Consider the following 13319-nt stretch of genomic DNA (forward strand, 5'->3'; position numbering starts at 1 on the left):
AGAGGAAAGAAAGAAAGCTCAAATCAGTAACAACCTTCAACTTTAAGAAAATAGAAAGAAGGGCAAAGCCCAAAGCAAAAAGAAGAAGGAAAAAATAAAGATTAGATTGGATATCAGAGAAATAGGAAACAAAAACAGTAATAAAATCAATGAAACCTAGAGCTGGTTCATTGAAAAAAGTTTTTTAAATTGACAAACCTAGACTAAGAAAATAAGAGAGAAGACTCTTTTTGATCATCTATCAAAAGCAGGAATGAAGGAGAGAACTAAGTACTTTAGCCAAAAGACAGATGAAATGTTTATCAGGTAATACCATAAATAACTTCATACTAACAAATCAGACAACCTAGGTGAAATGGACAAATTCCTGGGAAGGCACAGATTACCAAATTTGACTCAACAGAAAAATAGACAATCTGAATAGGTCTATAGCAAGTAAATTCAGTAATTCAAAATTGTCCCACAAAAAAAGCCCAGGCCCAGATGACTTCACTGGTGAGTCCATCAAATATTTATAGAAAAAATAACACCAATACTCAAACTCACTCATAAAGTAAAAGAAGAAATACTTCATAACTTGTTCTATCCGGCCAATATTTTTCTGATACCAAAAATATCTGATGTCAAAGCCAAACAAAGATATCACAATAAAAGGAAATCTACTGTATTCCTCAGGAACAGAGATGCAGAAATACTTAACAAAATTTTAGCAAACTGAATCCAGCAACATATAAAAGGGTTGGATCTTAACCAAGTGGGATTTATCCCAGAAATACAAGTGTGGTTTAACATCTGAAAATCAGTTAATGTAATAGTTCATAATAATTAGTAGAATAAAGCAGAGATCAACAAACTTTTTCTTTATGGGGCTGGATAAGGAAATATTTTAGGCTTTGTTGGCCATATGGTCTCTGTCACAGCTACTCAACTCTGCCAGTGTTTTACAAACATTGCCAATGTTTTACAAAGTGGCCACAGACAATACATAAACAAATGAGCATGGCTGTGCTCCAATAAAACTTTATTGCATGGTGCTGAGATTTTAGTTTCATTTAATTTTCACATGTCACAAAAGAGTATCTTTTGATTTTCTTTCAACCATTTAAAAATGCCAAAACCATTCTTGACTTGCGGCCATATAAAAATAGGCAGCTGGTGAGGTTTACTGCCCTCTGGAATAAAGGACAGAAGCCACATGATCATCTCACTATGATAGGCAGCCTCTAAAATGGCCCCCAAATAATCCCTACCTCCTCATATTTGCACCTTTGTGTAATCTTTTCCCCTTGAGCGTGGACTGGACCTAGTGACTCATTTCTAACAATAGAATACTGCAAAAGAGATTGGGTATCTCTTTGGAGATTAGGTTACAAAAAGACTGTGACTTCTATCTTGCTCTACTTTCTTCTCCAGCTCTGGAGAAGCAAGCTGCCCTGTTGTGAGTAGCTCTGTGGAGAGGTCCATGTGGCAAGAAACTGAGGTCTCTGGCCAGCAGCCAGCAAGAACCTGAATTCTATCAAAAACCAAATGAGGGGCTTCCCTGGTGGCACAGTGGTTGAGAATCTGCCTGCTAATGCAGGGAACACGGGTTCGAGCCCTGGTCTGGGAAGATCCCACGTGCCGCGGAGCGGCTGGGCCCGTGAGCCACGATTGCTGAGCCTGCGCCTGCGTCTGGAGCCTGTGCTCCGCAACGGGAGAGGCGGCGATGGTGAGAGGCCCGCGCACCGCGATGAGGAGTGGCCCCCGCTTGCCACAACTAGAGGGAGCCCTCGCACAGAAGCGAAGACCCAACACAGCCATAAATAAATAAATAATAATAATAATACATTAATAAAAAAATAAATTAAAGAAAAAAAACCAAATGAGTAAGCTTGGAATTAGATCGTCTGAGGTCTGCCAACATCCGCCTAAATGAGCTTGGAAGGGAATCTGTACCTAGTTACCTTTGAGATGATTGCAGCTGTGGCCAGTAGTACCTTGATGGTAGCCTTGTGAGAGACGCGGAGTCAGAGTCACCCTGCTAAGCTGCCTGTACGTATATTCCTGATCCATGAAAACCATGAGATAATAAATAATTATTGTTTTAAGCTGCTCATTTCTGAGGTAATTTGCTCTGCAACAGTAGATAACTAATACATCATTAGATACCATAAAAGCACATGACAAAATGCAACACTCATTCGTGATCAAAATTTTAAACGGAATTCCCTGGAGGTCCAGTGGTTAGGACTCAGCACTTTCACTGACAGGGCCCCGGTTTGGTCCCTGGTTGGGGAAGTAAGATCCTGTAAGCCTCCAGGCGCAGCCAAAAAAAAAAAAAAAAAATTCAACAAACTAGGAATAGAAGGGAGTTTCCTTAATCTGATCAAAAGCTTCCATGAAAAACCTACTGCTAACAATGTACTTAATGGTGAGAGACTGAATGCCTTACCTTAAAGTCAGGAGCAAAGTGAATTTCTATTCAACATTCTACTGGGGATTCTAGCCAATGCAATAAGTTTACCAAAAAAAAAAAAAAAAAAAAAAGCATACCAATAGGAAGGAAGTAAAACTGTCTTTTTTGGCAGGTAACATAAATCCGAAAGAAATGCCAGATTTCTACTCTGAAAACCATAAAACATTACTGAGAGAAATTAAAGAAGATGTGTATCAAGAATATATAGGGCTTCCTTGGTGGCGCAGTGGTTGAGAATCTGCCTGCCAATGCAGGGGACACGGGTTCGAGCCCTGGTCTGGGAAGATCCCACATGCCGCGGAGCAACTGGGCCCGTGAGCCACAACTACTGAGCCTGCGCGTCTGGAGCCTGTGCTCCGCAACAAGAGAGGCCACAATAGTGAGAGGCCCGCGCACCCCGATGAAAAGTGGCCCCCACTTGCCGCAACTAGAGAAAGCCCTAGCACAGAAACGAAGACCCAACATAGCAATCAATCAATCAATAAAAAAAAAAAAAAAAAGAATATATAGAGAATTCTTACAATCAATAACAAGACAATCCAATTAAAAATAGGCCTGGGACTTCCCTGGCGTTCCAGTAGTCAAGACTCGGTGCTTCCACTGCAGGGAGCACGGGTTCAATCCCTGGTTGGGGAATTAAGGTTCTGCATGCCGCGCTGCGTGGCCAAAAAAATTAATTAATTAATTAAAAAAAAAAAAAAAAAAAGACCTGAGCACTTAGACATTTCACCAAGAAAAGAGATGAATGGTTAACAAACACAAGAAAGAGTGTTCATTACAAAATTGCAAAATAAAACCACAAGAGGCAGTGTGACAAAGGCATTTATGAGGCAATTGAGGAAACTTGAACACAGACTGGGTGTCAGACATTAAGGAATTAAAATCCTTGTTTAGAAATATGTCCTGAAATATTTACAGGTAAAATAATATGTCTGGGATTCGCTGTAAAATAACTGGAACAAAGAAAGGAGGAAAATAGATGAAATAGCAATAGTAGAATATTGATAAATGTCAAAGCTTAATGATGGTACATGTGCATTCTCTGTTATTCATTCTTGAGTATATTTGAGATTTTCCGTAATTAAAAAAAAATTTTTAATGAGGAACTTGACCACTGTGGGCAAAGAGCCTTTAAGGAATTCATAAAGGAAAGCAGGCAGTAATTTACATAACTTAGTTTGTTTCAGCCCAACACTGGTCCATCCTCTGTATACCTTGCAAAAATCCGATTTTTTCATTACTGCCATGCAAAAGGTTATCTGAGCAGAAAGAGATTTAAGTGAAAGAGCAGAGACAGAGGTTTTGGGCTTCATGTTTCACCACTTGCTGGCAGGTACTAGCTAGCTTTCTGGTGTTCCTGAATTTACAAAATGCATGTAGATCTCTTATCAGCACAAATGTAGTTTGCTGTCAATAGCTACTAACATTTCCAAATGTGAATCAGGCACCATCTTCCCCTCACGCACATTCTCATAAACAGCACAGCTTTTTTTTATCCTTTGTGAACCTACCTCTTCCTCAGCGTGAAAGGTCCCTGGATTTATAACTGTTTCTATTTGGGGTATGGAAATTTTACAGTTCTTGTAACACGTGAGAGTCATGTATGATATTCCAAGGATGTGTTCTTATTTGTTTATTGAGAATTGTGTATGATATTGGTATATCATACTAATATCCTTAGTAGGATGTGTTCTTATTTGTTTATTCATTATTTTCTCCTTTTTCCATTTTTCAGTACATGTACTAGCCTTAGCAAGTTCTGTTCCAAACTCAGGCACCTTGACTTGGCTTCCTGTACATCAATAACAAACATGTCTCTAAAAGCTCTGAGGTAAATTTCTTACAACAAGAATGTCCAATAATCAGAACAGATACTTATTTTTTTATTAACTAAAATAAAGTTGGAATTGAAGGAAACTATGTTTTATAGATACGTACTGTAGTTCAAAATAGATCTTTTGTTTTACTACTTGCCCAAATTACAGGACACATTCAGGTGAAATGATAGAGGTAACTAGGATTTCTGAACAGAATAGTACAGTTTGTACATGAATGACGTGCTTAGCAGGATTCTGTATGTACAGTAAGTGCTCAGTAAGTTTTCATTGTTTTAATGTTACTGTATTTTTTAAAAGTACATTACAAAAAGATATATCTTAAAAGGAGGGTGAAATGCCCAATGTCTTTGTACTTTTACTTTTTTATCAGCCTTTTATAAAAGATCATGGTGCCATGTATTAGTTACATTTATGAAGAGTAAGAATTAAGCCATTAAAAGACGAAATGTAAATTCAGTTAAGTAGAGTGTAAGTAATCTGAAAATGTGTCTCCTTCTATACCTTCCTTATGAGCATTGAACACATGTGTCTATGGCTGGTGTAGGATAATAAATAAGATAGTATAACAGTGTTTATAGTTCATAAGTAATTCACATAAATGATCTCATTTATTTTGAAATCTTGTGAGGTAGATAGGACAGACACTTAACAGATAAGAAAATCTAAAACATTTTTGAATGCCAGGTACTGTGATTCAACCATGGGAGGTAACTGAATAAGATATTGTTGCTGCCCTTAAGTTGCTCAGAGTCTCGTAGAAGAAAAAAAAAACTAAATGTGTTGTCGTATTACAGCGGGATAAGTGCTATGGTAGAAATGAGTGCATTAGTTTGGGGAGAACATAGAAGGGCTACTGCTAATCTTGGTTTAAGAGAGGTTCTGTCAGGCTTCCCGAAGTGACTTGCCTGAAGTTACACTATTAATGTTGAAGAATGAACTTGAACCAAGATCCCCTGGCTTTATTTTATAAAACAATTAAAGCAGTATTTTCCAAAGAATGCCATAGAGCTTGGGATTCTTCCATAGTTTAAATGTGAAATCAAAGATCAAAGATGAAGCTAGTGTTTGATAGAAGGCAGAGATCTAATACAATATATCCTAAATTCAGCCTGTGGAAACTGTACCCTAGATACTTCCCAAGAGAGAAAATTTACAGATCCTTTGTAATTTTTTTAAATTAAAGTTTAAATGGCCTCATTATTACTTTGATAAGTACTTGAATTATTTGATAGAGAAATTGAGTTTGAATCTGACTCTTCATTAATTACTCTGTTAACTTGAACAAGTCACTTAATTTCCATTTCCTATAAGAGACCGTTAAATTTGTGATAAGTGCAAAAAGAATATACTTTGAAAAGTGTAAACCTCCGTAAAAATCTAATGTATCTGAAAAACAGCATTGTGCTTGAGCTTGTTAGTTAAGGTGGATTTGAGCTAGCCCTCCTAGTGATGTAGTCCCACATGAACACCACAAGCCTTGATAAATGCACCTTTTCTTACAGAATTGCCTGTATTCTAAATCTACATTAAGTAAATATGTCCCCAACTAGATGGCCAATAAAATGAGACTTTGGTGCCTTTGGAATTGGATTTAGTCATATGTTTGTTTCATTTTGTTTTATCCTAAGTGAGGGATGTCCACTGTTGGAGCAATTAAACATTTCCTGGTGTGACCAAGTAACCAAGGATGGTATCCAAGCACTAGTGAGAGGCTGTGGAGGTCTTAAAGCCTTATTCTTAAAAGGCTGCACACAGGTAATACTCCCTGTCTTACTTGTGAATGATAGAGGCACCATGAACTTGGTGGGCAGCCCAAGATGTTGGCTTGAGAGATACGTAGTTGTTGTGTATTACTGACCAAAGACCCATGCTTACCAAAAATTAAAGGGTTTTCCCTAGAGTGAAAAAATAGAAGAATTAACACCTGCCTGACCAAAGATAAATTTTTGAGGGGAGGCAAGATGGGGAGACAAAATCATAATGTGGAACAGGTGCCACAGGCAAGCAGGTTTTCATGTAATTTAATCTGAAAAGACAACTTGTCATGTTGTCACTGCCTGAGACCTTGAACTGGATAGGCAAGGAAGACAGTCTTGGCAGTTTCCACTAGTTGTTTAACTACCAAGAGCTTTTCTTAAATGTGCCAAGTATACAGCAACCTACATTTTATAGTGTTGTTGCTTATTTCCTGCCAGTCACATCACAAATCCAACATATTTTGTCATTAAAAATTTTAGTATCTCAGTGTTTTACAGTGGGAAAAAAAAAAAGGAATTGACATGGTAACAACACCTGGAAGGAAATGATCAAGAGTGGGTTTAGAAGTGACTGACAAAGTAGGGCTAGGCTCTTATTACCTTATTTTGTTAATGGTTGCTAAAACCATGCCTTGTATTCTATTAAAAAATGCCCTCATTCTTTCACCATGAAGGGAAGATTTCCACAGTTTGAAATAGAGCTTTGAAAGTATGACCACCTTAAAACAACAACTTGAGCTCCTGGTTATTTATGGAATCCTGAAAAATATTGATTGGGATGCATCATTATAGTCAATTACTTGCCATCTGTTCTCCGCACTGTACGCGTAGCACTGATCTTCCAGCAGCAGATAACTACAGATTTCTTTCTCAGCTCCTGTTCCCAAAAGTTTGTTGTTAAGAAACTTTACAGGGAGTGTAGCAATGTGAAAGTTATTTTAGTTTCAAAATCCCTCAGCAAAATGCTGCAAGGCATCTTAAATTTATCAGAAGAAAAATCCATAAACATTAGGCAATGTTTATTTTATCTTTCCCTTGATTTGGTGATAATGTGAATTTGACGTGGTCGGAACTGATAACAAATACTGATAACTGTACTAATCATTTGAATTACACATTTATATGATCATAGTTCATTGTTTCTGGTTCATTTGTTCCTTTGAAAGTTGGTTGGCTATATTTAGAATGTGTTGACGAATGTGTACACTCTTAAATCTTTAAGATTTAAGGTTTAAAGATTTTAAACAATGTCAGTAATAATTTCTTCTCTCTTTTTAATCTTTCTAGCTAGAAGATGAAGCTCTCAAGTACATAGGTGCACACTGTCCTGAACTGGTGACTTTGAACTTGCAGACTTGCTTAGTAAGCAGTCCTTCCCACAACTCTTCTGTATTAGTAATTCATTTCAATAATATTCTTGTAAGAGTTTCAGTCATAAGTAGTTTGTCTACTTCAACCCTGGGGACGCAGTAATCATAGATGATTTTTTAAATGCTCAACAGTACTCGCCCCTAGGGGCTTTGACATAGATGAGATAGAGGGTAGCTTATACAGAATTCCAAATAAGCTAAACTGTAGCTCCACCCCTTTCTCTTCTACTTAAGAAAACTCTACTTTTTAGAAGTAAATTATTCACAGACTTCGGCATTTAAAATATTTTTAGTAAATTAATTGCAGTCACACCGACTAACATCTATCAGTGAGTAATGACTATTGGGAATCATTGATATAAGCAGATGACAAGCAAAATGTACCCTTTAAATTATTTTCAAGTAGTATTTGTAGTTCACACTTGGCTTGTTTAGACTATCAGCTTTTTTGTGTCTATCCCAAACCCCCTGAATTTTGCTCAGAGAGTTTGCTGAAACTATTCAGGATCCTAGAACATTGACAATACACCTTTAGCTTTTCCCTCTTGCCTTGAAAATTGCATATGTGTGTTGCCTTGGAGTGAGAGCCTCTCATAGCAATGAAAAAAGTTGGTGAGGGTTTTCTTTGTTTTTGCTAAGCCTTCTGTGTATGATACTCTCCCCTTCTTGTTTGGTCACCTGAAACTTTAGAGCATAGTGGTTGTTTAGTTTAAAGGTGACACATACAGGGCCACGTTTTGTGCAGTTTAGGCACCCTGCCCTTCCAGCCCTTAAGGGATGGTGCTGATAGCAATCTGTTTCAGAGGCTCCTAGAGACTGAGTTAAAGGAATGATATTTTGATTTCCATAGTTGCTAACTACCAGAATTTGCCTACTTTCATTTATGAAACAAATATTTGGCCTGAAAGAAAGATCTTACACAGCTATTGTAAACACGAAACCATCATCTTACAGTGATAGGAAAAAAACTGTTCTTGCACATCTTCAGATTTTATTTATATACGTACATAAATATACACATGTGCACTCTGTATGTGTGTGTGTGTATATGTTACTTACATACGCATACACGTACATATAAATACATATATACCATACCTACCGTTTGCCATTTTAGTTTCATTTCCTTTACCCTTCCAGCAGACAGAAACCAATTGGTAAGCATAAAGAACCAGCTCTGTCATATGTTTATTTTACTGTTTACCTTCACCCAGATCTTAGGGCATGAGTCGTTCCTTCTGTCATTCTGTACAATGTGATGAAATGATTCTCAGCATTCATGAGACTTCTTGAAGTTTCTGCCCAAAACTATTGAAGTGACCAAAGTACACACTTAATGCAGTCTCTTTTTCTTGACTAATTTGAAAACATAAAAGTTTAGTAGATTTTGCTCTTTTAACAATTTAAAGTATTGGTAATATGACTTTCTTCCTCAGTAATCCCTTATAGACTTCAAAACATTAAGAAAGAAAACGCAGCACAACCCTCCCAGTATTTTGTTAATAATGTGTGACACAAACTCCATTGGCCTGCTAGATATGCATGTTTATGGATTGCTGCTTCTCTCTTTATTTACATTTCTTTCAGTTATCCTTGTTTCGTAATAACTATACGTCACATTTGTGTGGCACTTTTTTAAGGTACTTCTACATGTGTATATGCCTCATCAATTTATTCTCATGACGGATCTTGTATCTGCCTTAGAATCCATTTTTCATCTGTATGTTGTTTCAGTTCTATAATACTGAGAACATACTGATTTAAGCAGTGAATATTTAAAGTTTGATTTTTTTTTCAGTTGTCCTTGCAACCTAAGAATACTATTTGATTAAACAGAAATGACAGGAGAGCTTTATTCTGAGGCTTACACAAAATTAGCAAATCTATCAGGACAAGTTAAAATGCTGATCATATCCAACATGTTAAGATGTTTATACATGACATCTTTTTTTTAATGTAACATCTTTTGTGTTCTTTTTTCATTTTAAAATAATAATTTAAAACATACAAAATTATATTTGAGTTGGATACAACTATTTATCTCCATTAAATTAGGATAGTCTTTTTTATTTATACATCTTTATTGGAGTATAATTACTTTACAATGTTGTGTTAGTTTCTGCTGTACAACAAAGTGAATCAGCTATATGCATACATATATCCCCATATACCCTCCCTCTTGAGCCTCCCTCCCACCCTCCCTATCCCACCCCTCTAGGTGGTCATAAAGCACCGAGCTGATCTCCCTGTGCTATGCAGCAGCTTCCCACTAGCTATCTATTTTATGTTTGGTAGTGTATATATGTCAGTGCTACTCTCTCACTATGTCCCAGCCTCCCCTTCCCCCACTGTGTCCTCAAGTCCATTCTCAACATCTGCATCTTTATTCCTGCCCTACCACGAGACTCATCAGTACCAATTTTCTAGATTCCATATATATGCGTTAGCATACAGTATTTATTTTTCTCTTTCTGACTTACTTCACTCTGTATGACAGACTCTAGGTCCATCCACCTCACCACAAATAACTCAATTTTGTTCCTTTTCATCGCTGAGTAATATTCCATTGTATATATGTGCCACATCTTCTTTATCCATTCGTCTGTCGATGGACATTTAGGTTGTTTCCATGTAGGATAGTCTTTATATTATAAAACTGAAATTTAGAAATAAATGGATTTATGGTTGATATGAGATTACAGCTATGATCCACAGGTTGTTTCCTTTTTTTAAAGTAACTTAATATCAGTATCAATTTTGAACTTGTAAATGCATTTATACTATTAAAATACTGCTGTTTTTATCTGTTTTCTAGGTTTTAAAATCATTTAATTGAACCTACACCATGATGCACCCCATCTGTTCCCAGTCCTGTCAGTCCCATTAGGTTAAAAGAACCCTGTTATAGCTTCTTCCCTTTGCACCAGAAATGAGCACAGATTCTCTTGAAAACTAAATCAAAAGGAACTGGAAGGAAGAAACAAAGTGTATTCATTTTCTTTTAGGTCTGCTACATGGTTAATATCAAATCTGCTTTTATTTCTTTTTGGCACTTATTTCACAGAGGTAACTTTTTTCTGTCTTTATCTTCTGCTAAGTAACTAATAACTGTGGGTTTTTCCCTCTTGTTTTTTTTCAGCAAATCACAGATGAAGGTCTCATTACTATATGCAGAGGGTGCCACAAGCTACAGTCCCTCTGTGCCTCTGGCTGCTCCAACATCACAGATGCCATCCTGAACGCTTTAGGTCAGAACTGCCCACGGCTTAGGTAAACGTTTCTTGTTTATCTCAAAAAATCAGGGAAAAGGAGCAGTGGCCTCCTTCACTCATATTTATTCCTTGGAACCTTGAATTTTTTAAGGTAGACACTACAAGGCCACTACTACCCTTTCAGATGCGCACCTACTTGCTTTGTACCTCATTTGATGACATGTAATTGGCCTGAACCAGGGGGTAATAGTCCTCATTTTCTGCTTCTTGGCTATCCATACTAGAAAAATATCAACATTTTATCACATTACTTGAGAAAAGAAATAAAAGCATTTTCTCTTATTAATGCCTTCATATAATTCCTTTCTGAAGAAAGTTTTTCGAAGCCCACCCTGTGATCATTTATATTGTAGTAATGCTGCCAGGTGCCTAGCAGGGAGCATTTAAAGAGAAAAAACAGCTCCCCCTTTGTGCTGATGGTCTTTTAAAGCAAGCTTTATTTCTCTGTGGCTCCTCTTCTCTACCTAAATACAGGATTGGCTGAATATTTACTAAGAATGCTGTGTTAGCACGCACATGGTATCAAGCCCATATTGATTTTGTAAGAGCACACAGCACACTATTTTGTAATAAATAGGGATAATCCCTGTATACCTTTTTTGCTCTTTAAAACAAAACTTATATTGTACTTACTATATGTTAAACATGTTAGCCACTGTTTTAAATTATTTACAAATATTAATTCATTTAATCATCATAACGCCACGTAAGCACTGTTATTATCTCTGTATTATAGGTGAGGAAACCGAAGCACAGGTCGAGTAACCTGTTCAAGGTCTCACAGTTAGTAAGTGCAGGAGCAAGTGTTCATTCTCAGGCAGTCTAGCTCCAGAACCTATGAAACCACTTGTCTTACACATAAGAATCATTGTAAACCAATAAAAACTTTCTTAAAACTTTTTTGTAATCACCTGGCCATGGGCCTTTGTAATCTCGGAAGCCTAGAGTAGAATACTCTTCAGGAGCTGAGGAAGTAGCCAGTCTTCTCTATAAAAAATATTACATATTATCTTTTTCTGTTTTAAAGAGAGGGATGTTCAGCTCCATTCTCCTTCATGGTTTATTTTATTGTTAGAAAAAAAAGGTTCTCAAATGTGATACTTAAAAGTTGGGTTCAGTCAGATCATACTTTCCCATTAGATACAGTATTTTAATTGATTGTCAGTTGATAATGATTCCTTATACTTTAGCTTTATTTTTTTTTTTTCAACTTCTGTAGTAATTTGTAAGCAAACATACAATGTTCTTTGGTACTGTCGTGCAGACAGCACCAGACTTTTCACAAAGAAGAGCTACTATTTTTGATTCCCCAGCCCTGTGGTTGGTATTTAGGGTGGTGTTCAGCAGTTCCTGAATAGGAGCGTGGCTGCCAGCTCAGCTGCCCTCTCCACTGGGCCTCCCTGGGAGCCTGTGGGAGGAGGCAGGAAGCTTAAGGGTATTTTTTCATAAGTATGGAATTTCATATTTGGGACAGGCCTATGATTAACCAGTCCCTTCATAGTATTTTGAAAAGCTATTTAAATCTTAGTGAACCTACATGTAAAATAGGGAAAGAGAATAATTTAGCAACAGATTAACTGAGACAGAGTATTTATCTCCATCTCCTTTGTTTTCTAGGAGCAGGCTGCCCTCTGGGGGTAAGCAGTATGCCATCAAGAAGGCTTTTAAATGCGTTTCTCATGCATTTTGGCATTAACTACAAGCTTCTATTATATTCTTCTGATTGCATCACCCTAAAATGTGGTATTTACAGGACCACTTTATGATGACTCCATGAAAACGAGTAGCAAGATCTGTATACAGACTTGCTTAGCTGTGAATGTAACTCCGTGTTATATAGTCCTTAGGGAATAAGAGGTTGTTTTCTTAAATTCTTGCTGTTTTAATAAACCCAGTTTTCAGGGACCAGTGAGTTGACTTTCACTTTGTTTTTTTAACAGAATATTAGAAGTGGCAAGGTGTTCTCAACTAACAGATGTAGGCTTTACCACTCTGGCCAGGGTAAGTGTTTTCTTCAGGTTCTGTAGGTTTTGTTCAGGGTTTTTTTTATTTCAGAAGAATGAGCAATGAGGGAAATGTGGAATGGCAGCAGAACTGAGGGTGTAGGATGTGGGGGGATCTCTGTGGCTGGTGTTCCTGAGCATCCTTGGGCTGCAGCTACAGGCAGCTGCTCTGGAAAGGCAGATGTGCATTGGCGACCATGACGTTCCTTCATGAGACTTGATTTTCCGCCTCTTCATAAGATTATAAGTTAAACTAAGTGGGAATTTCCTAGTGCTTTTGAAAGAAGCTTATTTGGTTATTTGATATGCAACTGGTGGATGAGAGTAATGTTGAAAGAAACACATAAGCCTGATTTAAATGGAGAGGTTTTAAGAGATTTTCTGTATTCTCCACAAGATTTTAATACATGGAGTGGTTTGTAAATCACTGTATAATAATAGTATTTAAAATTATACCATCTTTGACCAGTGTAATGGAACATGGGAAGGGCATTTGCTTTCAGGCAGATCAATGGAATACTAATGGGGGGGGGGGGCGATGGGCAGGCCATGGCATAACTAGATGAGGACATACAAATTCCCCTTCTGTGCTTACAAAGAAATCATTTTCATTAAATTATTTTT

The 13319-nt window shown here is 37.1% G+C and overlaps 1 protein-coding gene across 4 annotated transcripts in view; it reads left to right on the forward strand.

The window, feature by feature from the left end:
* Nucleotides 1-13319, forward strand: part of FBXL20 (F-box and leucine rich repeat protein 20) — a 114909-nt gene that overhangs the window by 90061 nt on the left and 11529 nt on the right. For 3 of the 4 annotated variants that reach the window (XR_009698191.1, XR_009698190.1, XM_061174857.1), the window contains exons 7-11: nucleotides 4191-4286; nucleotides 5922-6048; nucleotides 7338-7412; nucleotides 10560-10690; nucleotides 12633-12693. Coding sequence is in view for 2 of the 4 variants with exons in the window: in XM_061174857.1 (XP_061030840.1) it covers nucleotides 4191-4286; nucleotides 5922-6048; nucleotides 7338-7412; nucleotides 10560-10690; nucleotides 12633-12693 (490 nt within the window). In the remaining 2 variants the exon portion in view is untranslated. The remainder of the gene's footprint in view (nucleotides 1-4190; nucleotides 4287-5921; nucleotides 6049-7337; nucleotides 7413-10559; nucleotides 10691-12632; nucleotides 12694-13319) is intronic. The other variant, XM_061174858.1, reaches the window with a different exon arrangement.

The sequence above is a fragment of the Eubalaena glacialis genome, chromosome 19 (assembly GCF_028564815.1).
Source record: "Eubalaena glacialis isolate mEubGla1 chromosome 19, mEubGla1.1.hap2.+ XY, whole genome shotgun sequence".
Lineage (NCBI taxonomy): Eukaryota > Metazoa > Chordata > Mammalia > Artiodactyla > Balaenidae > Eubalaena > Eubalaena glacialis.